Raw genomic sequence first — 27,825 nt, forward strand, 5'->3', positions numbered from 1 at the left:
AATTTTTTTACAATTATTTGCTTTAATCAATTTCTATACAAAGTGATTCTTTAATCATTAACTAATTAATAATAGCTATACAATAATAATATCTGTTGGGATTTTTCAGTATATGTTATATTTAATTTATTCAACAAAATTTTCATTGTTTTATAATGTACAATTTTTAAATGTGATAAACTTTTAAAAGTAATATATCTAATGTCATTCTTAATTATAAAAATAGTACAACATATTTAAAGATAAAAAATGTAATATGGTTTAAAAAGGTGTGTACTGTTCAAATCATCATATTTTATGGCACAGTTTTATATATTCTCGCCAAAATAATAAATAGATAAATATATTATTTAAACAATAATATAAATTATTTGATAACATTTCAATTTGAATAATTTAAATTTTAAATATTTATATTTTTTAAAGTCTATTTTATTTATTAATATTTAAAAATCACTTTTAATAGTTTTAATAAACATATAGTTAGACCAGCATTAGTTTTAATTAAATATTTTACTATTAAAAAGAATAATCAATAAGTATGTGCAAAATACAAAAAAATACTTAAAAATTTCATTAAAACTGTCTAGGCTAATAAATAATTAGGGTGTACTTCAATATATTTGATACTTTTATAATTATATATATATACATACATTTGAGCAATACATAAAATGAAAATCACAAGTACCTTTTATAGAAAGAACAAATTATACCAAGACAGCATAATACCCGAAGAAGAAGTAAAATTAGATATATTATGATGATCATCATTCACCTAGTTTTATTCTATATTTTTGCAATATATCTAATAAATTAAAATGTTACAATTTTTTACAACAAAATTGTACCTAAAAGTACAGAAATAATTTCATAGATTATGAAACATTATTTTATACTAGCGAATATAATACTTTTTAACTAAAAACCAATCAAATATTTAATGAAATATATATAAAAAAAAATGTCTAGTTAAATAGATGGTTTTCTGGCACAATTAAAAAAAAAAAAAATAATAAACCTACTTATCTACAAAATATTTGCATTACTACCAACAATATAAGTTTTATCAAAATATAAAGTATAGAAAAAAGTATTGATAAACTATAATGACATACATAGAAAAATTTGTACATAAATGATTTTTTCTAAGAATAGATTGGCTACATAATTTTGATTTTGTCAGAAAGTTTGATATAATATACATTACTAAATATGATAAAGCTTACGCAATTGGTTAAATATTGTGTAAATGTATCAAATTTGGTCAACTACCACTTATTAAACGCGAATACATATTTTTAATTTAATTGCCATGACTATAATAAGGGTCACTCGTAACTACATTTCTATATTCAAGTTTGAAGTGCATTCTCATATCAAAGATGTAATTAATCTTGCCTTGAAGTTTACTATTCGCTCTGTAGTCTGGGCCAGTCGCTAAGGAAAGAAATAATCATAATTAGATGTATTTATAATGACTATTATCATGCATACTAACCAGAATCAAATCTTTAAGTATATTTGCAATACCCCTGTTGGTCAGTACGAATATTCTGGTTAAAGGTCCAGGTACCCCAACGTTATATCCATCTTCTTTCACTGTTGCATCAGTTTGTACTGTGTGTGCATCTACTTCCAAACCAGCACTATTGGATGATTCGTCTCTATCCTGGGGAGCACCGCTACCGGCTACTAACTGTATGCCGGGATAAACATACATACAAACCGATCATATTGGAAATATTGCATAGTAAGATATTTAAAGTTTTGGTAAATTTTTGCCATGTAAAACGCATATTAATAGACCAGAAATCTCGCAATTTCATTATTTCGTTAAAGTGTAAAATAACTTACAAGTTATTAAACAATAAAAAAATAATGATTTGTTAATAGTGTTTTAGCTTCGATACGAAGCTGAAAGGTTTTTAAGTTTAAACATAATATCCAAATAAGTGATCTTAAAGCAATAAAATAAAATGATAAGTATTCTGAATATTATGTTACAATAATAATTAATGAACTTTTTTAATACAAGTATTAATCTGGTAAATCAATCAGCTTTAATTAATGTTTTGTATCATAATTCAACAATAGCGAGGAATCTAAATCTACCAAAGGAAAAATAAACCTATAATTTTCTATTTGAATTAAATGCATCATATTAATAAAATGATACACGATAATATAAATAAAACAGTTCAAAACACAAAAATAAGAGGAGTTCAATTAATTTATGCTTACAGTGTTATAAAAAAAAATTAATAGTTGCTTGATATGAGAATTTAGGCTCTGATAATTAAGAACTGAATGCAAAATTATTAATGAAAACAGGACTGCTTCTCATATTCCAATTAAAATTACTTTTAAGTGAATGGTTATTTTGATTTTATAAGTAAAAGGTAGAAAACTCTATGGTATAGAATATAAATCAATACAATTAAAAATATTTACTTCATTGAACAATTTAAATAAAGTCACCATGATTAAAAGTTATAGTCTTAAAATATTTTTCTTAGTATATTTATTCTGGATCCTCTATGCTATCATGATTGATTATTTTGAGTAAAAGTGCATATATTATTCTTATTATTGTAGGTAAAACAAAATATAAAAAAAATAATAATAATAATATTGTGGTAATAAATACTCGTTATCCAACTTAAAACTCAAACTTATTATAAAAATGTCTTATTAAAAATATCAATAAAATGGTAAATTTCTTACTATGTCAATATTGATGTGTATTATAATATCAATTTTGGTACAGTATTTTTTTTTTTTTAATAACACTGTTGAATATAAAAATGATAAAATTGAATAATTGGTTCGTTTTTAACATCGTCATTTAAAAATAAAAAACGTTTCAATAAAAAAAAAAAGTTTTTTGTGTAAAGTTACCATTAGTATTTTTCAATAGTATTTTATTTTAGTTAATGTTCACCGTGAATGGCTATTTGTTTATAGTTTGTGCACTTGGTCGATAATATTTGTGAGGGTAATAAGTTTGTAATTAGTTATATGTAAATATAAATGTGTTTAGTAAATATTTTAAGCTTGCCGAAATAATTCTACGATAAAAATTGATCCCGCTAACTATCAATGACAATTTAAATGACGAATTGCATGATTTTACGTAACGGTGGTTAGTGAAAGTAAAATTTATGCTTCCATCTTAAGGAATATACAAATACTTGATATTTACTAATAAAAACTTGTAAATTATTGAATTAATTGATAGCTTAACGTGATTTATGTATTAGTATTAATTTTAACTGTTCAATATCTTTTATTTCAAATACTAATAAATACGTTAGAATTATGTATATAAATTAATTTTGACAGATAAAAAACGTTTTAAGTAATTTTATACATTCTAAGTTTTTACTATAGACGACTCTACAGTAAAAGTAAAATATTATAGCCTAAAGAGTGCACTAACAACTATAACAATTATTTTGGTTGGAAATAATAGTCAATAAAAAATAACAATATTAATAGTAATAAAAGTAAAAATGAAAGACTGTATTGGAATAATTAATTATTTACCGACGATGGATATTGAAGTGGCTGTTTGAGTGTTAATGTGTTTGGGTCGGTGCCTGCGACCACTCTGTAGAAACTACCGGCAGCCCTAGCTGCTCTGTCCGCTCCCCTCTATTGAAAACCAAAAAATCTTTTTTTGCCTCAGACCTTTCAATTGGTTTATTATTTTTAAATTAATTTTTTATGTTAACAATTAATTCATTATTAGCCACATGATGCACTAATCACCAAAGTAGCAAGACGCTGTCTACCTTTTACAAAATATGTGTAATTTAAAAATGTGCGCACAGATACATTTAATTTATATAACAATAAAAATAATCTATACACTATGAATTTGCGAAGGAAATACAAATGAATAGGCCAAGTGAACAAGATTAAGAATGGATAAATTGAAGGTATTACAAAATTTATGGCCAATGAATGATGGAATTACAACCATAATTATTTTTATTCTATAAAAATTGATAATATATAAATGCTACAAAACGGTAACGCTATTTGGCAGGCAAACATGCAATTCTACTCTAAAAATGTATGCGTTTAAAGTTGCACTGATGATTATTGACAGGTCAGTAAATTGTTTACCTTCGCCCATGCGTTCTAATCACATCATAGAAAAAATGCATTATAAATAGGAATGTCTATTGCAATGATTTTGATAATTACAATCTGCACCTTTCACCAGTGAGTAAAATTTATGCCCATCAATCTATTGGGGTAATTCATTAAATAACATTTATAATATATACAAAACGAATATCATTACGTTGCAATTAATAATGTTTCATATGTGATGGGCACAATTTCGTGATCTGTTTGAGTTGTAAGTACTAATTATTTTTTTATATTATCAATAAAATAAACAATTTCAAAACGGTACCATAACGTAAAAAACCGTTAAATGCATCACGAGAGGATAATAAAAGTCACGATCTAATCGCATCTAATCAAAATATATTTACCAAAAACGTTTAAAATGATGATTAAGAGCTGGGGTCCTACGAGACACTTCACTCAAAAGTATAATTTTACACTAAAAAACATATTAATTGCAAAATTTAAGCCATAGGCTATGATCGATCATAATTATCTATTTTAATCTTTATTCTATTTCATCAGACTTGTGCACAATTGATCATATTAAACATAAATTGCATATACTTTTATTTTTTTTGCGTTCGCTTTAATGAGCACATTATTGAGTAACATTATGACACAACAAATATGAAGTGCACAATGATCTATGAAATCATTTATATTGTAAACCAGTACATATTATTATAAAAGTTGTGATAATAACTTAATTTGTTTTTTTTTTTTATAATTCTTTATAGACGTACATCAAGAGAAATTAAACTCTAAGTCGACGCTAGGTAGTGTTATTTCCATTCTTATCAAATTTTAATTGATGTTAGTTAAAAGTCATAATTAAAACCGAATTTATAGAAATGTTTTTCGACAATAAATTTCAAATGTCAGGCTGATTTTACTCTATAGTAAATTAATAACAAATTGTTTTGCTTTATTTATCAGGAAAGTGTTCTAAAAAGTAAAAAGAGATACAAGTTTTATTGCAAATAATTAACTTGTTGATTGAAGATAAATCAAATTTAATATTTAAGTAATAAATATTGTTATGCAATGTGTTGGGATGACTTACGGCAAATGTATGGGTCGAAAAAACTTGTAAGTACAAAATTCTACTATTTATTCACGAGGTGTATTATTGCATATTCATAGTTATATCCCATACTGGTTATATTATTAAGGAATTAACTGGTTTCGAGTAAAAGTTGTCTCGACTTGCATATGGTGATCACAATATTAAAACAAACAAAATTATGTTAAATATTCTGTTGTGCTTTTTTTTGTGTGGTCCACGTTTTGTTTTATTAGTAATGGTAGGCGTTAACCGTTTTTAAAGGACATAGTGAACTAGTTATTGGTTACAGTTAAACGAAGGTAGCAATGTCGCATATACAATAAGAGTTTTACACATTTAAAGTAAAATGAATGTTACGGTATCGAAAAAAACGACACGTTATTTTTAATTGGTACAACGCCTGTGGCTAGAGACCACGGAGAAATGAAAAACAGGTTTTTCGCGAGCGTTTAAGTATTAATTTATACTTGAACTTTTTCAAAAGATTGTGTTGGACCCGTTACTCATTGAATTTAACATAATTCAGTTTATGATGCGTCATTGATGATTATGTCTATAGCAATTACAGGAGTAATTACTGTTTAACACTTGTTGAAGGAAAAGTACTGATCGTTGGGCGTCTTTCTTATTTATAGAATCAACACTTTAATTACTTAATCAATACCTCTAAATCGCCTACTAGTAGTTACTTAATAGAATGGTTTTTGGAAGGAGGCAGGTAAGTCAAAAATTGTAATTTTTTAGGAGACCAAAAAAAAAAAAATATTTTTTAAGTGATGGGGTAAGTGGGATTTTTCAAATTCAAACTCAAAAATATAAAATAATTAAACTGCCTATGAAAATAATTTGGATACCATTGAACGTAAAAATTTTCTATAAAGTTGATAATAACTTAAAAATGACAAATTTGGACTTGACTATTTTCTCACAAAAACCGTCGAATTATCTTATCGAGTTACTATCTTATCTACGCACGACAGAGAGGTATCTGATTCAGAAATCTCGTGAATTACCAGTTAGCTTGAAAATCAACAAAATATTTGTGGTGATTTTAGTTATAAAAAGTTCAATCCATTACTGCTATTCAAAGAGTATAATTTTTATGACATTGTAAAGTAATATATAATAATGATAATGGGAATATTCTTATAATGCATTACGATTTTATTACAAATAATTTATTTATACCAGAGAAAGAGAAATTAAGTAGGGCAAACATTATGATTCTGTTTACTCGCATAAAAGTGGTTTTTGGCAAAGTTAATTTTAATAACTAATTAAATGGTTATGCATAAATAATGATATAATTTACGGTCATATTCGTATGTTTGTAGTCGTTTAAAATTGTGAGTGTATTTATGTTAAGATGTATATTTGTGTTAAGTTATATTTAAAAAACAATTTAATATATACATTTATGTATGTATTTGTGGTATTGAGAACCGAATGGGAAAATAATATGTAAAGTTAAATTTAGATACATAGCTCTGATAAATTAGTAAACTCACTCTAATCAGGTCGAACAAGAAGTTTCCAGATCCTCCTCCACCACCTCCTCCTAAGTTGAAAGAAAACCGTTTGTTTCTTGAATCTTCCTGATCAGTTTCTTCGGAATCGCCATTTATCAAACTGCTTTCGTTTATAGAAGATGATTCATTTACTAAAATAAATAATAATATCAATCTTTTGTATATATAATCGTAATAGGGACATGCATAAGTCCCCGGCAATGAGTGCCATTAATGATATTCCTTTACTAGCTTTAACCATTTTACAAGCTGATCATCACAGGCACAACTAGATTTATTGTTTCATAATATGATTTTCATTTAAAAAAATATAAATTATATTAAAATTTTTATAATAACCCTCTTTTTTAGATTAATCAACACAGAGAGCAAAAAAATTATATAAACCAAAGTTCCCCGAATTATAAACACAATTAAAAATAATATGTTTGAAAAAATGTACATATTATTGGTTATAGTTATGGCTGTGATAAAATAACCCACAAATTATTATACAACAATTACAACAACATTAGAAATGAGACATACTATTAATTTATATGAGAATATATTAAGCTTATGACTAATGACATTACTACATAAAAAGCTGTAAGGGCGCAAACGGAAAAATAGTTTTTACTAAAATAGATGAACATAAAATAATTAGACTACAAAAACTATTAAAGCCGTTTGCGATCACAAACTAGAAAGGCGTACAAATAATATGGATGCAACGTTCGTACTATACAATTATTATTATTTATTAAACATTACTATTATGATTGAACAATTTCAAAGAGCAGCGAAAGGTATATGAAGATAAATTTATATAAATGCACCCTTCGAAGCAGATATAAGCGTGCGTTACTCACTATTAATAGTAACAATATTGATACTTATTCAATAAATTATGTTTAAGTATCAAATTGTAGTGTGTCCTTTTTTAGATTCACTGATTTTTATTTATTTATTGATCATCTTCATTATGGCTACACTCTTTTTACCTCACTGTCGATATTATAAACACAATTTTTTTATGTTGTCTATTCTGACATACACACACATATTTATAATAAGTGGATAAACCGAACTGCTAGGCACCAAAAATTATTGTCCATTGAAAATCGAACAAAAATCTAACCATCAATATTTATAGAAGACGTAACTAAAATTTGGATTTACTGATTAACAATAATAATACTGTTTGTTAATTGACAAACTCATTCATTTGTTACTTTAAGTTGTCAGATCAGTTTTAATTATATTCTGCTTGACAATAAAAAAAATGTTTATTGCACTTCTTTAATAATACTCTCAAATTAATGCAGATATAGGCTGGCTTTTTGGTAAAATTACCATACAAACTCTTACTGACAATTTTAAGAGAATGAGGAGTTGTGTTGGTGTATATTCTTTTGTAGAACTTCTATATCTCAATTTAGTCTCCAACAGTTAAATATTACTATTTTATATTTTTAAATGTTTTTACATTTATTAAATGAATAAATGAACATTTATGACACAATACAACTGACGTTATCAGTATTTGTTATTAATTTGAAATTTCATTGTAATAATATTTTTATTATCAATAATATTTTAAGTTTTATAAAAAATAAATATAATTTTTTAATATTTTAGTCAACGTATTACATCATAGTTTAATTTAAAATGTTTATTTAGGTTAGATAATTCCCGGACACAATACGAATAAGATGAAAGTCGTTGTGTCACAAAAATATCAATCATAAAATATTACCTTAAAAAGACTATCTTTGAATAGATTTTAAAAAGCATTTAACAATGGTTAAAATTGTAATATATGTTTATATACCACTTTTCATGGTTATGTTTCAAAAATTAATCAATGGAGAAAATTTTTTTAATATTTAATTTGGAGTTTTGCGTATAAATGTAATGGTGTATGACGTTGGCGATGTAAGAGTCTTAAAGAAGATAACCCTTTACCAAGCTTGCGTCAGGGACGATCTAAAGAAAAAATCACGGGGGCGTGTAGGCTTTAAGTGTGCCGTATTTAATTTTTAGTCTTATAAAATTTTATTGTTGTAAAATATTTTTAGAATATTATTATATTCGGTCAAATTAATTAATAGAATATGGGGATGAGACGAGACCCACCCCCATGACTCCTCTTCAGTTCGTCCCTGCGCATGTGTATAGAAAAACGTTGTGAAAATAATAAGAGTGGTGAAAAGATTTGTTTAATTTATCTAAAAAAAGAAAATAATAATAGTCTATGAACAATAACTTAACTTTATTTAATAAAAAAATAATCAATTATCGTTTAAACTAACACACACTCATGTAATAAATAAATAAATCATAAAATATATATATATATATAAGTAATATGATAGCCGTTTCCCTATTAGCTATGTATAGATATGTATAAAGTACATTTAGAAAAATATGTATTTAAATCATGAAAAAATAAATAATAGAATTTTTTCAAAACGCATGAGAATTTTGAAGTTGATTAACGTTAGAGTAGTTTATATATTTTATGTTATATATAACATAATGTAACTTAACATGTATATATATATATATACATATTTATATATATATCTTAGTTCATATGTGAACTAAGATGTATTATTTTAAACCTAGTTTTTTAATAGTAGATTGCCATCATATTTTACCAGTTTCGGTTAATGTGACTGATTTTTGATTGACCAAACTAGGGACTGCGTCGGTTGAGGACACTTCTCTTGCAATTCTCTTCTTCTTAACGGCCGAGTCTGTCGACAACTGGTTGTCCATGTCGGACGGCTACAATATTAAAAAAGTATTAAATACGTTAAATTTTACTAATTAAACGGTTAATTTCGATTTTAATAAATGTAACCAAAAATTACAATGTTAAATTGAAATGACATACGAACATTATCAACAGTCCAATTAAATCAATAACCTAAAATTAAAATGTAACAACTAGCAGGTATACAACTAAAATCGACGTGCAATACTACCACACAATATACATTTTAATGTATAATGTTACCATCATACCATAAAACTAATTTTTATTGTTTTTATCAAAACTACTACGATCACCAAGCGTTGTTAAACTATTAAACTATCAATAAACGTGCAAACTTATAATATCGCATAAAAATACCAAAGTGTCAGGAACACTGTCATCACATTAGAATCGACAACAGTTTCTTAATCGGTTCAGAGCACTATTATTGCTACTAGTACAACGTAATAACATTTAAATTACGAGTAATGTTGCTATACCACTATGATAAAAAATAATAAAACAAATTTACAAGGTATAATCGAACAAATCGGTATTTAAACCATAGAAATCTTTATAACCGTCCAACTAACAATCAGTTTATAATATTTTTCTTGTATACTATTTAGCGTACATAGCTCATAAGAATACTGACCCAATTAGATTTTACAAAAGAAGCGATTATACACTTTGGAAGTGTGCCATTATAAAAACACTAATAATATAATAGAACACGTCATCTCTACGTGAGAGAACAACACAAGAAGTACATTTTATTATACTAATGTCCATAATAGTCTTATTTATGTAATGACACTATTACTATAAAAATCATAATAAGAGCAGTATTCGTTTCCTAATTTTAGATCATGATATATTTGCAATTAACTATTACAATTACAAAAAAAATATATATACCAATTTCGTTTTATAAAAATAGATTTAAAAGGGTTTTTTATTAAATTTTATTTATAATTAAACTAATGATGATAAAGAAATAATTTTGTTAAATTTTTTTTATGTAAATGTTGCCTTCTTCGACTACGTTTAAATTATATTTTTATTATTTATCATAAATAAGAAAAAATAAAACATTTTGTGTTAAAATTCTTATAACTTAATGAGTACTTGTCTTAAATTTGCTATAGATCCATCAACAATTTTCATAACAAAAGGTCAATTTCAAAATCAAGAAAAAAATCTATTTATTTATTTTTTCTTATACTGATTATTAGTAACATTTGTGATTTGAACGTATTCGAAGGAGGAAATAATTATTTTTAAAAGAAATTTCAACGAAATTTTATCAAAAGTGAAAAGCGTTGTTAGTTATATCTGAGACACTGTAAAATTTTTAAGATGCTCAATCAAAGAGAAGCGTTCTGAAAAAAATGTATTAAAATTATTATCTGATGAAAATTATATTTTCTGGAATAATTATTTTCTATTCTATATTCTAACGAAATTCTCATGATGCTTCTTGATAAGTTGTGTAGTCGTTATAAAATGACTATATAACTTATTATAAAAGTAAATAACATCCATAAAATTCTTAAAAAATTTAGTAAATTTTTACTATTATTATAGGTGTAATAATAGATGATTAAAAATTAAGATAAAGGAGAGGGATATGTAAATAATAAACGCATAAAACGAAATCTATCAACCAATCCCAACTTGATAGTGGTACAAAATTAATAACACTAAACCGATTCGGCAAACATGCACTACAATTCACAGGTAAAATATTAATTAGCAGTACCCCTGTTAAATTATATATAGGGTGTCCCACCGTGATTTACTAATTTTAACATAAGTTTATATAGTCAAATTAGTAAATCACGGTGCGACACTCTGTAAACACAAACAAAAATATAACAATTATGATATTGTAAATTATATTTTGTTAAGACTACAAAGAGCATACAAGGGGAGGGGTATAATCCATGCATATTACATCACATTTGATAATAGCATTTGTCATTCCGATATCATCAATTTACCGTTAATTGCGTACTGGTAACTGGTGATAATGTGCTGGTGATAGGCGATAAAGTGGCTTCGGCAGTAGTGACCGGTGCGCCGGTGGTTGATTCGGCTCCTGCTGCCGATGGAGCGGCAGAGGATGATGGTGAACTCTGAATAGTGGTGCTGTCTATTTCCGTTGACTGTTCTTCTTCTTCATCTGGTAAAGGAGGGTACGTGGGCAATGTAATGGATATCCTTCGGCCTCCATTATTCGAAGAGTCACCGCCATTGTTCGCACCGGTAGTGCCGGTTCCTGTGCCGTCGCCACCGGGGGCACCACCACGGAGCACCAGCCGACCGATCACTCTGAATAGGAATCGTGTGATCTGTTGGATTTTTCTGTCGACTATCTAGAAAAACAGGTGTCAACCCCAAACACACGTACACTAAAGATTTTTGTTTTCTATACAACGCATGCATGTGATAATACTAATAGTAATAAAATACAAAGCATTGCTCACAATTTGAGCGGATTACCATAACAGCAACGTACGGCTTAATCGTTATGAAATTTAAACAAATAAAATATTTCTTTTACACAAGTTGTGCCATTTAATTCAATATAATACAAATATCAAAATAATTATTCTTACCCAGTAAAATGTTTGAAATATTTTCAATTAAAATGTTAGTTATTGTATTGTAGAAAGTAACATTATAAAGCTCTAACTAGGTTTTAACCTTGGAATTAACTAGAATTGGAGAAAGGGTTAAAACCTTCCGAGTCATATAAACTTATTAAAAAAAAAAAAAATGTTGTATGCAATAACGTTGGCAAATTCATCGACACTATAGAAATTAACAGACATGACAATATAATAATATGACAAGATTTCCATTCACTTTGATGCAAATGACGTATTTAAATATTTGCTTAATTTATTCAAATAAATAAAACATCTTGGCCTATACATTAGACAAAATAATAAATGTTAGCACGCCATTGCCCTTATATTTAGACTTCCTCTTACTTATACACCCAATTAGAAATTGTTTTTAGACTTAAGAAAACTAAATGCTTTTTCGTTCTAATTTTTTAGTTTTTTTAAATTTGTTTCATTTTTTGATTAGTTAAAAATTAGTAAATTATTGCTATTAAATTAATGGAAATACAAATTTAAAGACGCGAGTTTCTCTAGCTGTATTTAACTCGAGAGTCATTTATTAATTTTTCATTTACACTGAAATTTGCTCTCTCCTCTCCATATTTTGTTTTGATAAGCTTGTTATCTAATGGGAACCATCAATCAAAACTGCATAGTCAGTGTTTTTGGTTAAATTTCTACCATATGATTCATTCTACCCACATGTGTTCCATACCAGTACTTGTTCAACATTTGTCAAATGTGTAATTGTTTTGTGAACTATTATTTTAGCTATAACAATTAATTCTGAGGCCTGTTAATAATAATTATAAGAGATAACGTTAGGGAATAATGCAATTATATTTTTTGGACTTGAAACATTTTGTTTTTCAAAACTTTCACAAAGTTAATTGGGTGACTTCATTAACAATGACTTATTTGATCTTTAAATTATACATTAAAGTATATAGCGCTGTCTAACACTGTTGTCTTGAGAAATATGGCTCAATTGCATGAGAATGTAAGCATTGCATCCGAATCATCAAATTATTGGCAATAATAAAAAGACAAAAATTTAAAAAAATGTTGGAAAAGAAGTTGTATATATTTCTGTATCTTACTATCTATATGACAGAGCAAAGGTATTTAGTTTGAAAATAATACAATTTTGTTGTTTGGAAACTTAGCAATTATATAACGTAACTTCCAGTCATGACTTTTAAAATTACATTCCAAAATGATGTCCTTGTAGTCTTTATTGCTCGATATTATTACAATATGTATTTATAAATGCCTTTGCAATGAGTATCATATTTGCAGGTCATAATTCGGTAATCAAATTGTTTTCATAATACTTTAGCATTTTAAAGTCGATTTATTTTTGCAATTGATTTTTATCCGAATTAGTGTAACAATTTAATTGTTTCTTAAAAAAATCTTTTCTCTTAACTACTTCATTCAAATAATCACAAAAATTAAAGTTGTTTCTTGACTTATGGTAAAATGTTTAACCTTGTCGACATGCAATGGGTCATTGAAGTATATTTACATTTGACGAGTAATTAGAATGTTTTTTAGCATTAAGACAAAGTGATCGTAAACTTTAAGGTCTATCCTCATCAGTAGGTCTTTGCTAATGTTTAACGCTAACAATCAAATCGTCTATTAAATATTTTGGCATCGACAAAAGAGAATTATTAACTATGATTCATGGTTAATTAGTTAACATAAGTTATAACTTATGTGAAATTTTAATAATGTGCTAAGCATTTACAGGATTAAGCATTCGTTTAGCAAGTTATACAAAAAAAAAAAAGGAGTTTTAACGAAATTATAATTGTTTTCAAGCTCAATAAACAGTACAACTGCAATTTTATTGTTTACAATTTTTATATCAATTCTATAAGGAATTTCGACAATGATTCTAATTCTGGCTTCAGATTTTGTCTGTAACATCTAATCTTTGAGAAAATTACGAATTAATAATTATGTGATAATTATACAATAAAATTACTATAAAAAAATATAAATTTTGTCTAACTTTTCTAAAATTATTGTATGGTGTATAATAAGACTTGAGCAAAATTTGGTACTGTTCTATCAAGTTGAACCAATTTATTGGATATTTAAAGAAGAGTTTGTGTGTCATTTAAAAAAAAAAATCTAAACTTTTGAGTTAAAATTTGTTGGTATTTAACTTGCAATGATAAAAATGTAATAAAAAAATATATTATTTTATAAGAATTTAAAAAATATTACTTTTAAAAGAAGATGAGGGCCAACATTCCTTATAGAATTTATACAAAAATTTTAAGCAATAAAAATATTTTTGTTATCTATTGCAGGGTTGCTAAACAAAATCTGTTTAAAACATAATTAAACAATTTGAAACGTCCCATAAGACCAATATAAATTTTAACATTTTTGGTGTTTTAAACACGTTGACAACATTGATTTATTGTACTGTGTAATTATTGTATTCGATTTCCGATGTAAATTGCAAACCAATAGTAGTTTCAGTACAATTCTCTTTTATGTAATTTTATAATTAATTTTTTTTTTGTTTTTTGGAAGCACTAGTAATATTGAACATTATTTTATGAAAAATCATACTAATATCTGCTAAAATGCAATTCAATTTAGATTTGTTTTTAAAAACTTGAGTTTGTTCATTAATAAAGTGACTGAAATTGAGTCGTTCAGTTGCAAAAGAACGTATGTCCAAAAAAAATTTCATTTTTTCCTAATTAAATGTAAGCTAATTCGTCCGGTAAATTATTTTGGGCATACGTCCTCTTGAAAATGAACTACTCAATTGAAAATTAATATTTATGGTGCGTAAAAAGTAAATTCATTTTTCTTTTCCTTCTCAAATTCAATCATATTCTACCCAAAAATATTATGTATATTTTGCATATGTTCCTATTTCAAAAAACTCAGTGTGGTTGAGCTGTAAATGATAATATTATATTGTTTTTTTCTTTTTTGTTAAAATATTTAAAAGTTATTTCAATAATATATCACGACAAAGATAATATATTATACTTTGGTTTGAACGAGTGGTGTAATCATGAAAATGTAAGTAGTTGTCCAAGACAAGTGATGTAGATTAAGTATCCGAATAGTTTTAACGCATTTTTAAGCAATTTGATGTGTTCAAATGCTGAGTCTGTATACGTAAATCATGTTATTCCGGAGACTGATAAAACAACTCATAAACAATTATTAGCATAACCACTTTACGCCAGCTAACATTTCATAACAATCCGAAATTTTGTTAGCAACCATAATATGTAGGTTCGATTTATCAACAAGGTTACAGATGACGATGGACCGGGATTACTTGAAACATAAAGTGTTATCATTCCGAAATCTTCGTGATTCACGCTTTGGATACTCTGACGTTTCGATTACAAGTGCTTTCTTAGAGTGGTCGGTAAAAAAAGTTATTTTACTGAAAATAATCGGGTCATATGTAGCGCAAAGTGGTTTATTTAGAGTGTATAAGTTCTTAGCCTTAATTAATGTGACTAAATAATGAATTATCATCATTGCTTCTCGTCACAGTACTCTACGAAAACGGCATTGCATCATTGTACCACACGAGTAATAACAACGCACGTACAATAATACGTTTATTGTTATATGAAAACAGTTCACGTTCCGCAACAGACACGGTCCGTCGCAAATATTGTATCATCAAACCCAAAAACATTGACGGTAGCTCGACGATTGTCCTCTCTCTTTCCGTGTAACAAATTACGGTGCAGAGCGTTTAAGTCACCGAACGTGCACTTACTATTTATTATTTACTGTTTTAGAATGATTATTAGCATAATTGTGCTATAATGGTGCGCGTAGAAATTTAATCACATATATTGTCGATCATCAAATAAAAATTAATTAATTTTTGTTTGAACTACAGTAATTTGCGGGAAATTGTTTTTACTTAAATTTTATAAACAAGCTATGCGACTATGGATCATTCTTTTCTTCTAATTTTAAGATCATTCTTCCCTACATACTCTAATCAATTCTACATTACTTTTTTCATAGCCGCCGCTGCCACTTCAACATATTTGTCATATTTAAAATTGTTTTAGTGATATTACCTGAGACAACTGAGGAAAGAGCTGCCTGAGAAATCCGATAGTCCTCTTGTCCCTGACACTCTTGTGACTAGAATCATCTGCTTCCGCAGCTAGGAAGATATCCGACTCCTATTTTAAACAAAATAATGTCAGATACATCATAGATACTATATGAAAAAGGATAACAGTGTACATTTATGTAATTACTAAATGACAAAAAAAAACTATTAATCATGATGTTTGTTTTTGGCATAAACTATAATAATTAGCATTATAACAAAATAGATATCTTACAATTTTTCAAATTTAGTATTATGTCTTAATACAGTAATAGTGTATGACATCATATTACATTAGTACAATAATAATTACATTTGGTAACTTGTATTAAACATGAATAACACAACATTATGACATTAATCAGGTAGTCGTACGTGTAAACGAAATGAACGCAATTAATCATTTGTAGTTACAGTAATTGGTTCTCAGGTTTATAAAATTAACATGCTCTATTATTAACACATAATCACAGATACAAAAATGGTTTGTAAAATTAACTTTGGACGTTTTGCACAACTACATGGAACACTAGGTTAATTATAAAATGATTGCCACTTGACATTTAGTAGTTTGCATTCTGATAAAAAGTGTTTTTCGATTAATGACTATCGTATTAGTGTATTAGGTTTTTGAAGATCATAAATTACTTTTATAAAAAGATTTTTTGTGAAGAATTGGTTCCACTAGTCATTGAAAATTATGCTAACTTTTTTTATGTCAATCTCAAGGAAAACCAATCTTATCGTTGTGCTAAGACTTCGAAATAAGTTGTAAAAAAAAAACAAACGGAAATTAATTAATTATCTATGCACTTGTCTCTAGATAAGTCGATTATTCAATAATACATACGTTTAGAAAATGTATTGAACTTAAATTAACACAAGTTATAACATTTGTATCAAAATTAATAATTAAACGGCATATGAAAGTTTTCAACGTAAGCGTTGAGCATTGTTCATTTTTAAAGTTAAGAAATATCTTAACATTAATATTTGCACCTACATCTTAAATATTAAGGACTTAAAATGTTTAAACAAACAACTATAAATTATAATTATAGTTTCTTTACAATAGCTGAGCTATCTTAAAAATCATAAACTAAAATATAGAATTTTTAAGTATATTCTGTGTGTAATTAAGTTTATTTACATTCATTTAATTATTAAGTCAGTATTTTAATTATTAAATAATATCTTATATGTAAATCTATAACTTCTGGTAATCTACGTGCTTCCATCTACTAGGTTATTTACTTAAGGTGTATTAATTAAGTAGATTATTTTTTTTAATATTGTTAATTATTAAGAAGTTGTTAGCTCAATGAATGGTCAATGAGTAATCCAACCATTTTTGCATTTTTAAATAATGTAATGCATACATTATATTACTTATTTAAATCAACATTTCATCACTAACTCGTAGCTATTTTTACAAGGTAATTAAGTAATTCAATGTGGTTATAAATGAATGTAATAAGTTTTATAAATTATATAAATAAATAAGTTAATAATAATTTTTAATAGAATTAGTTAAAGCCTGTTTTCCTAAATTAAATCATTTTTTGTCAATAATAGTTATTAGAAAAAACTAATTAAAAAAAACTACCTTACAATTTAAGTTATGAAATTAATTGTAATTTATGACACTGACTGTTATTACAAAAAAGATACTTATAATTTTATTTATTGTTGGCCATACTTAACTATCTAATTAAAATATTTCATCGGAGGACAAATATATTGGTAAATTATAATATTATTATGACGAAGCTTCACTTAAGGCGATCCTTTAAGGTATATAAATTATTAGTATGTTTGTTCTTATAGATTTCGGAGACAAAAACAATAATGTTAAGACATTGAATGTATGATATTAGACGCCATTACTTATGAAATTTTAAAAGACATTTTAAGTAATTCTATAAAAAGCCCTACGTAAGTGTAATAACTATTATTTAATGTAAAACTCCATCATAGTAAAGCAATTGTTGATCATATAAAAATGTTGATGTTTACTTTTCTCGAAAAGAATGTAAAGTGTCAAGAAACGTGTTAATTTAATCAAACGAGACTTAAAGCATCAAAGGTTAATTATTTTCAACTTAGGTATTTAATCAGGTTCATTACAAAAAATCAATTGTAGCTACCAAATTTTTATTAAGCGAAGAAAAAAATCTAATATTTATTTTTGAACATTTGTATGTTATGTATAATACTTTTATGATTTCATATTTTGAAATGTCTCAATTTTTAATGCATAAAATAAATTTAATGTGTAAAATAATAAGGATTTCATATTAAGTAATTATATATATTTTCAAATTTTAAATCAGTTTTTATTAGTTTTACCATGAATTATTTTAAAAATATTATTATATAGCACAACATATACACTTTTAACAAGGTTATATTATATTTACACATTAAGTTAGTACTATTATAATATTCATAGTATTAAAAGTATTTATTATAATGTATAAATAAATGACCTTAAAATTTGTAAAAATAATTAATATTATTTTAAATAACTGACTGATAATTACTTTTTCAAACAAGTAGTATGAATTTTTTTTGTTTTATTATGAATATCTGAAATAGTAATTCATTCACAAATAATACATTAGCAAAATAGTGTTCTTAATATGGTTTTATCATTATGAATGACAGTAATAAACTAAGTGTTGCAAATTATTTACTTCCAAACGTTCATGAAATTTGGACACGAAGAAGATATAAGTGTTTCGAAAATCAAATTAAAATTCGACACAGGATACTGTTGCACAGGAGTCCTTGGATGTATCGATTATGTTATTTATATCCAATTATAATTACACTCGGTCAAATATATGGTACAACATTTTAACTACATAACGTACGGTCTGTGATCTAATCCGATGCACGATGGCAATGGCACGCGGAGGTGAAGAAGCGCCGAACGGTAAAGAGAGAGAGTTTTTACTAATTGCACCGTCGGCAAGCGAGCAACAATTGTAGTATATGCCTATTACACTGTATGGTAGATTTACTTAACAATACAGCACAGAACCATGTAACAAACTTGACCTTAGATTTTTATCTTAACATTATAATCTTAATAATATATGCAATATTTAACCGTGAAAACCATTGAGTAGTATACATCCATTGTTCCATACTGTGTTCAATTCATTACAGTGGATGTTTACAATTCTCACGGTTTTTTTATAATATAATAATATTTTATTGCTAATAAAAACAATTTTTTTTTTTACTCTAATGTATGAATGTATTAATCGTGTTATAGTATAAAATACACATTTTTTATATTATTATGAACATATTTATTAGTTAAAATATGCCTAAATAAAAAAAATAACAGCACTATATTAATGGCATGAATGATAATTATAATTGGACATATTATTGCCTGTATACTCTTGACATATTATTACTGTTAGTAAAAGCGTCAACAATACAGGCGTTTAATTACCTGTCAAAACTAGTTTACACTTTTATAGTGCCTTCTTAGATATTACACAGAGTATCTTTTTTTCAGCCATGAATGTATTATTAGGTTACAATTGGTCATAAGACTAGATAAAGAATATTATTGAATAAATATTTAAGTAATTAGTGTACAACATTTTAATATGCATGTTTAAAATTAAGTGTTTTTATAAAAAAAATTGTTACCTCATTATAAATTACTATTATCAACAATAAGATATTTCAAATGATTTTGATGTCACAATCAATTATTAATTTATATTTTGTTTGCCTTGGCCTGATTCAATTAGGGCATTTAGATGACATCTATAAGGTGTCGAAGTTCTGTGGTGTTACAAACATAGCGAAGAAGAGATTATTAAGGGCTTTGGAGTAAACGAAATAAAAATAAAATAATATTCATTGAAGATTGCTTAAAGTTATAATGTTCAGTATAATGTTTTCGAAATTAAAAACAAAATAGTCATTCCATCTGAATAATAAAAATTAATAACTAAATAATAATTATTTATATAACTAATTACAAATTTGACAGTGAAATTTAATATTAATGCAAAGAAAATTGATAGTATTAAAACTTTTATTTTTTATTTCAATCAATAATATTTAATAAGTACATTATATTTTACTGGGTCTAAACATATCAATATATTTATTAAGACAAATTAAATGTTATTTCGATTCAAAGTGATATTATGTTTAGTAATTGACCTAATTCAATAGAAAATGTTCACGTAGTATTTTATATGATACATTAAACTGATAAACGTTTAGATAACAAAAGCTAATTGAAAAAAAACTAACAATACTTTAGTATAAGTTTAAAGAAATAAATTCCGCTCGTGATTTAGAAATGCTAACAACAAATATCCTATAGGTATTTTTTGAGATACTTCATGATTGTTTTAGCCAATGCGGTTTCTAAATATATATTTTGTACAACAATATTTATATTTTTGGGGACTGAACAACACTAAATTACACATTTTATTTATTTATTTTATAATTTCACGGGCAGAAGCCCTTTTTACAAATAATACAAGTACATAAATTAGGTTATTGTAACATAGAAAGATATATACTAAAAATATGCAAATTAATTACTAAACGTAAAGATAAAAATAAAAAAATGAAAATGAATTTAATTATAAAACATAAAGAAAAATACAATAATTAAAATGAAAAGTTAGGGTCAACATTGGCATTAGTCATAAGACGCCTAAGTGGCTCATTTTTTGCATAATTAGTTAGGCAGTGAGGGACAACAAATGGAGCATTATTTCTTGTTGTGCGCTGAGGTACTCTGAAACATATGAGGGACAACAGGCTCGGCGAATCAATATTACCATTCAATAAACCAATTAAAAGGAAATTAATTCCAGCATTGCGCCTACGCGCAGCTAATGATGATAGGCCAAGCAAATACGATTTTCACATTTATTTCAAGCCTTTGTGTTATACAAAAAATAATGTGTCAATATTTCTAGCTGAGGAGCATATTGAAAATACAGCAGTTAATATAAAATAATGATTTGATGGTTGTATAATATTTTATAGAAGCTAATGATAGAATAGTTCATACATAATACTTAGACACATTTTTTCTGGGTAGTTCCATCGTCATAATTTTATTATTATCTCAGTAAATGAAATAATACGGTACATGCGAAAGTAACAGGTTATTAAATGGGTTTCGAAAAAAAACCTAGCGCCGGATTGCCTTGGACTGTGCGGTAATCTAATAGAATAACAACTGTCCTCAATACTAATAAAGTAAATACAAATTTTTTAGTTAAAATACACATTGTTATTGATTATGCCACAAAATTTAACTAACAGGATACATTTTATTGTAATATAATTTACTGTTAGATAGAAATGTATTGACTCACTTTTTCTATCATCGCGTCCATCGATTGGAGGTCGGTGCTCGCCGGATGGCAATCGGCCAGTTGGTACCATGAGACGAATAGGACCAAACATATATACTTAAATGTCTTCATTTTGAATATTGTTTTCTATGAACAGAATAGATCAATGATTGCATATAAATAAATGATTGACTTTTATTATAAATAATGGAGTATTTGTTATTCAATTGAGTCAAAAAACATTAATATATTATATATAAAAAAAAATTAAATAAAACAGAATTTTATATTATATAAATTAATATTGATTAAAATAAAACAACCCAATAAATTTGATTTCATAAAGCATTATTATTATTATTAATGCCATTTTGTCAATTTATTGCTTTCAAATATCAAATATAAGAACTATTTTACCATGTTTCGTCAAAAATATCAAAAAGCATACAAAGTGTCTCACCAGATTTTAACATTTTTAATAACTTTTACAGTTTTCGAATTCGTTAAAGTATATTTTTTATTAATTAATAAGAAAAATAATTTATAATTTTATTTCTTCACATTTTCAACATTTCAAAAAAACCATTTTCAGCTTTTTTCTGTAAAAAATTGATATGGATTGGTAACAAGTTCTGCATTAGCACTTATTGAGTTATAAGCATTTTCAAATATAGTGTGGGTAGGTAACACGGGTAGGTACAGTTCTTATGAGTATATGTATATTTAGTCCGCATGCACTACGTACTCGCTCTATGTTTTAAATGCTCATAACTCAATAAGTACTTACCTTAAAGTTATTATTGACCCACAAAAAAATGTTTGTAAAAATAGAGCTAAAAAATTACTATTTTAAAATGCCGAATAAATTCACAAATTTATTTAAATTTTTCTTCTTGTTAGAGGCAAATAATAAAAAATTGTGATTTTTATAAGCTCCGTATGTTAAAGCAATTGCTAATCATTTAAAAATTCACAAAAACATATTTTTTGCCCTAAGTATTTTAAGATATATCGATATGATTTTTGTTATTCCGAAGATCTGATACAATTTTATATTTTCGGTTATATAACGTGTTTTCTATCACAAAATATAATTTTTTGTAAGAAATTTTTAAATTTGAGAATATATTATAGCATCATATTATTAAATAAACTGTGTCAAGAGAGTTAAGGTTTACCATAGCCCTAAGCAATATTAAGATTGAATGAAATAAAAATATTTGTAATATTTCAAACTCTATGATTTTTATAACTTATTACGAATTTATATGGTATATGGTAGAATCATTTGATCGAGTTAACATTTAAAAAATATTTGATTTCATAATAAATATAAAGAAGAAAACAACTTTTTTTTAACTCTTATCAGTTGTTAATTATTATCATTAGCCCAAAATGGTGGGAGGGATCTTGTAGAGCTATCATAACCAAAGAGATAACATTTAGATTTCTAATAGTATAAACATTACAAACGAAAAATATGGAGATTTATCTACTTGAATATCTATTGCCATATTTGACCTTGAATATATAGTATGACATATGTAATCTTCTATCGTGATTGCAGATTTTGAGTGGTCATGTTTTTACCTGATATTACATATAAAACAGCTTACGCTGATCTACATACAAATGGTGACGAAAAAATAATATAAAGTCTGTAATTTTATTTAAACTTGTTGGTGGTTTTTTTTTACGAAATTCTACTACGGGATTAAATATTGCTCCATACTCAACGTTGCTGGAGCGGGGAGTAGCTAATGAGGTCATGCATCATTCATATACTAACTAAAAAAATGTATAATGACAAACAAAGTTTGTAGATTATTAAAATAATATCGCGAAGTTGACAACAAAGCAGTACTTTGTATGGAAATTTGAAAATTAATCTGTTTGTAAAAGGACCATCAGTCGTGACTTTAAACCTAGACAACATTTTCACCGGGTTCCTCATAAATCTTCGTTTGTTCTAAGGATGCTGTATACTTCTCATTCCAAGTAAAAAAGAAATCATGTACCATTTATAAGCATTTTTTTTTACCAAAAAAGCCATTGGAAGTGTTTTTTTTTTAATAAATCAATTTGACAGACGTTGGGTAATACATTAACCTAAGTCGGATGACGATCACGAGAATACTTATTATTTTTTTGTTTATTAACTTTTACATACCACGTGTCTTCATTTAATGGAAAACGTGGTTCGCCAGCGCTTCCGATGACCTCTATGTTGTAATTTTTAAAAAAATAATCACGAATACGCGAATCACTTCCATATCTAATTTCTGTCTTCTCTTATGCGTTTTAGACACAAAATAATACATACAATGGTTTATAGAAGTCTGACCAAACGCACTTATAAACATTTATAGCAAAAGTTATTATAATTTATATGCAATGTGCTACAAGTATTTTCGACTAATAAAATGATTTTGCCAAAGTCGCTTTAGGAAGTCATCGTTGGAAATATTAAAAATGATTTGCTCAATCGACTTCCGGATGTTCCTTTTAAGAAACTATAGATTTTTATCGAAATTATCCATTTTTGAATATTTGTCAATCTTAATATAAAGTTGTTTGAGTAGGTCAAGATTGTTTTTTTTTGTAAACATATTTAACAAGCGTGTTTTTTTTAATTCGTGGTAATGTATGAATTTTGTTGCATTTGTATTGTGTAATTCTATTTGATTAATTATAAAATATTTTTACCTAATTTCCATACGTGTATTACTACTGTACTATAGCAAAATGTAGTTGAGACACCAGTTTCATTGCGAAATTTCTATGAATTATGGAGACAATGCAAAAAGTCTAACAGATTATTCGCATTTCATGATTTATAATTAGAGCGAATAAATTTATTATTATTGTTAACATGATTTTTATTCGTATTACTGAAACATCCATTTAAAAATTTCGTCTTTACCTTTTAAATCTTATAATTACTGTTTTATTCAAGTAATTATGAATATAACATGTGCTAGACATTAGGGTAGTGATCGAGAACTATAGTATTTCCGGTTAGATATTATTTAATTTATGAACGCAGTGTCTAAAAAATCGATCAAAAGTGTTTGCAAGACTGGATAACTACTATCGCACATCAATTCTAATAATGATTAAGTGAATCATAAAAAAATTGCAATGGTAATTAAACTAAATGGTGTCTATCTAAACGCTAAGCGTGATTGCTCGTAGAGACTTGGGGACCACGAATAATCAATAGAAAGTAAAATTCAACACACATAAGAGAAGGTTCAGACTACCGGCCACCGACCTAAACAATGTTGTATTTATGATATAACATTAATTTCAGTTTCAATCCACTTTCCTTTTTACACATTTTAAACATATACCTTGAATAACTCGTCCTCCTTATCTTACTTTTGTACTTATGTCGGACCTAAACGGTCACTGATTGTCTCGCCATCTTATTGTTAGTGAAGTATCGTTTGTGTACTGTTTTATGACTGCGTCACAACAAGTGAATAATCCAACAAACTGTGCTTGATAGCTGATTTCGACACTTATTTACCTCTTTAAATTACATTTCAATGACACGATTCAAAGTCAATAAATATTTAATGTACTAAGGTCACCGAGGCATATAACAAGTGTTAAAAATAGTTTTTGATGTTTGGGTTCATATGACATGTTTAGTATTCAAAATTCAATTGAATTTATCGATACAACTTTTTATATTATAGAGTCCTCGCTAATTTTGCTAAGTATTAAAAAAAGAACGACTTGCAATGCCTGCAAGTTTTTTCGGAAGTGTAACGTAATTTTGTTAATAACGGTAAAAACTATTTAAGTTAAAACGAGTTTGGTCGTTTTACGATAGATAATCAAAATGTTATAATAAAATTTTTTGCATTATGTAATTATTTTTTGTAGACTATCGATTTCTTGTCTAAGCGCCTGTGCTCCCGGTCGTGTGTCGAGTGTACACATTCATTCATCCTCTACTAATGCTTTCACTTTCAAGGTCTTTGATTTCCTCGTCCTCAGGTTCAACGATAGTGGCGAAGGAAGTGGTGGTGTTGGTGGTATATCAAACAACGATTTGATAATGCATAAAAATAATAGTATAATAACTTGGGGTTAATCGTGGGAATAACCCAGAGAGGTGATTTGAGACATGCGCCCTTGAATATTAAAGTCATTGTTTTCAATACATTATACTTGGTTCAGTAATTAATTGCTAATTTATTAACGTCAATCATCGCAAATCACCTAGACCGTATAATGGTTTTATGGTATAGGAAAATTTTATGTTTCCTATTAAGATTTATTATTTAAATATAGTAACTTTTATTATAAATAATTAATTAATATTTGGTTATTTAACGAATTTTTAATTTTATTTATTAAACATTTCCTTCAACAACTTAAAAATTTTAAATAAAAACTTTAGACCTCTACTTTAAAATAATTAATATATATTCAAATTATAAAATAAATAATTATGTGAAATACTTAAAATTAAAATCAATTGAATAAAGATTATTTTCAGTAAATACAAACTTGAAAAAAATAAAAAATAAATTAAAAGCAAAGAGGGAAATTTTTCAAATAAATAACAATCTTAATTCTACGCTATTAGAATATTTTTTAAAGATAATTTGTTTCAACTTATTCAATTAATATTCCGGGAAGTGTATATTTTTTAAAATTCTATAAAAAGTATTACGCTGAAAATTACTTAAATTATTTTTGAAATCTCTACTGTCAAAAAAAATATGCTATTGTAGATGATTACAATTAGATGTACTATAAAGATAAAGTAAGATTGTTTGGACTTAAAGTCAATCATTTTCCGATAAAAGTAAAGATATTATGAAAGTATTAAAATAAACTATGAAGAATTGACATGAGTTTATAAAGTAAAACGCATAGTAGAGTTACGAAAACTTTTTTAAAATTCTATACAGTATGTGATTTATACTATGGAAACATTTCGATGAAAATCAGGTGTAGAATATAAGAAATTTTATTACTGAGTGCTGAGTTAGAAGTTATTAGCTCGATAAGGGAATCATGTTGTACACTTGACACACCACTGCAAAAAACGCTTAATGATTAGTCTTTAAGTGTTAAATACGTTATTTACTATATACTAAATAAATCCATTAATTTTCGTGATTTTTAATTCATCGTGTTTAATTGGCGAATATATCATTATAGTAATAATTCAAGATAAATTTTCATTGAATCATCGTTATCAATTGAATTTTGTGAACATTCACTGTAAGTGTACGCTTAAATGTAATCATGTCATTCTCCATAGAATTAAACTTATAATTCATCGACTCCTAGGACATATCAAAATATCATTGTATATTCGAATGAGAGAGGTGATTTTTTAAAATATCATAATGTTAATATTAAGATTTGCCCTTGTAAACGAATTAACGTTTGGTAAATGTTTGAGATGTTAAACTTAAACAACAAATATAAATATAGCAAATGTACTCGAATGATTTTTTCATGACTGTGTGTTAATAAAACTTTGCTAAAATAATATGAAATACGAACTTTAAACGCTGCACTAGGAAGCCGCGTGTGGGGCATATGATATTTCCTATAACACTTTCATATACACAAACACTAATGTAGTGTTTCATTAGAAACATTATAAGCTTAATGAGATGATTTTTTGAAACGATTTAATTAATGATTTCAGATGAAACTAGTATTTTACTCGAAATTATACCATTCCTAAGGATTGAAGAAAACGATTTTCACCGTTTAATTTGGGTCAAGATTAATATTAACAAGATACTCGGGTTAACAACTACTAATTAGAAGCTCAAACTCGGAGACATAAATGGTCGTTTATATAAAGTTTCAATCATTCAAATAGAATATTATTGTAAGTAAAATGTGCTTGATTGTTTCATAGAGAGTAGAGAGTTCATGTCACGATGACAATCAATTTTTTTTTTAATATTCAAACATTGAATTTTTATGTACGGCATATTATTATTGGTTGTTATATGACTTACTGTTTTCGTTCAACCGACGTCGCTTGTGCGGTTTTTTATTAGCGTGTACGGATTTGTTTCGGTACAATATTAGATAGAATACGTCTACACGGGCGCGCACTGGCACATTTCTAGTAAAAGGACCGACGAAGACGATGACTTAACTCGCGTTGTTACCTTGTTATTAGTGCGCTTAGATTTTAAATCGTATAGTGAATCTCTTCTTGCAATGACCACC

The 27,825-nt window shown here is 26.6% G+C and overlaps 1 protein-coding gene across 2 annotated transcripts; it reads right to left on the reverse strand.

Annotated features, from left to right (window-relative positions):
* Nucleotides 1-77: 77 nt before the first annotated feature.
* On the reverse strand, nt 78-27,825 carry LOC126900065 (uncharacterized). 2 transcript variants are annotated; one of them, XM_050675497.1, is made up of 9 exons: nt 27,609-27,825; nt 21,625-21,750; nt 16,209-16,316; nt 11,488-11,862; nt 9,384-9,513; nt 6,721-6,872; nt 3,550-3,657; nt 1,502-1,699; nt 78-1,440 (listed from the first exon to the last, which is right to left on the reverse strand). In XM_050675497.1, exons 2-9 carry the CDS (start codon nt 21,733-21,735, stop codon nt 1,375-1,377), a joined length of 1,248 nt encoding a protein of 415 aa, XP_050531454.1. In that variant the 5' UTR covers nt 21,736-21,750; nt 27,609-27,825; the 3' UTR covers nt 78-1,374. The 2 variants fall into 2 exon arrangements, with proteins under 2 accessions (XP_050531454.1, XP_050531455.1); XM_050675498.1 differs by lacking the exon at nt 3,550-3,657 and having other exon boundaries at nt 82-1,440; nt 27,609-27,822.

Source organism: Daktulosphaira vitifoliae, unplaced genomic scaffold (assembly GCF_025091365.1).
Source record: "Daktulosphaira vitifoliae isolate Bord-2020 unplaced genomic scaffold, ASM2509136v1 Scaffold_2, whole genome shotgun sequence".
Classification (NCBI taxonomy): domain Eukaryota; kingdom Metazoa; phylum Arthropoda; class Insecta; order Hemiptera; family Phylloxeridae; genus Daktulosphaira; species Daktulosphaira vitifoliae.

Bases quoted from the DNA above. Each gene is read 5' to 3' on its own strand.
- LOC126900065 (XM_050675497.1), bottom strand. From the start codon at position 21,735: ATGAAGACATTTAAGTATATATGTTTGGTCCTATTCGTCTCATGGTAC. The intron at 16,317-21,624 runs GTGAGTCAATAC...TGTTTAAAATAG, and splicing joins TGGACGCGATGATAGAAAAA to GAGTCGGATATCTTCCTAGC. The intron at 1,700-3,549 runs GTAAATAATTAA...CCCGGCATACAG, and splicing joins CACTTCAATATCCATCGTCG to TTAGTAGCCGGTAGCGGTGC.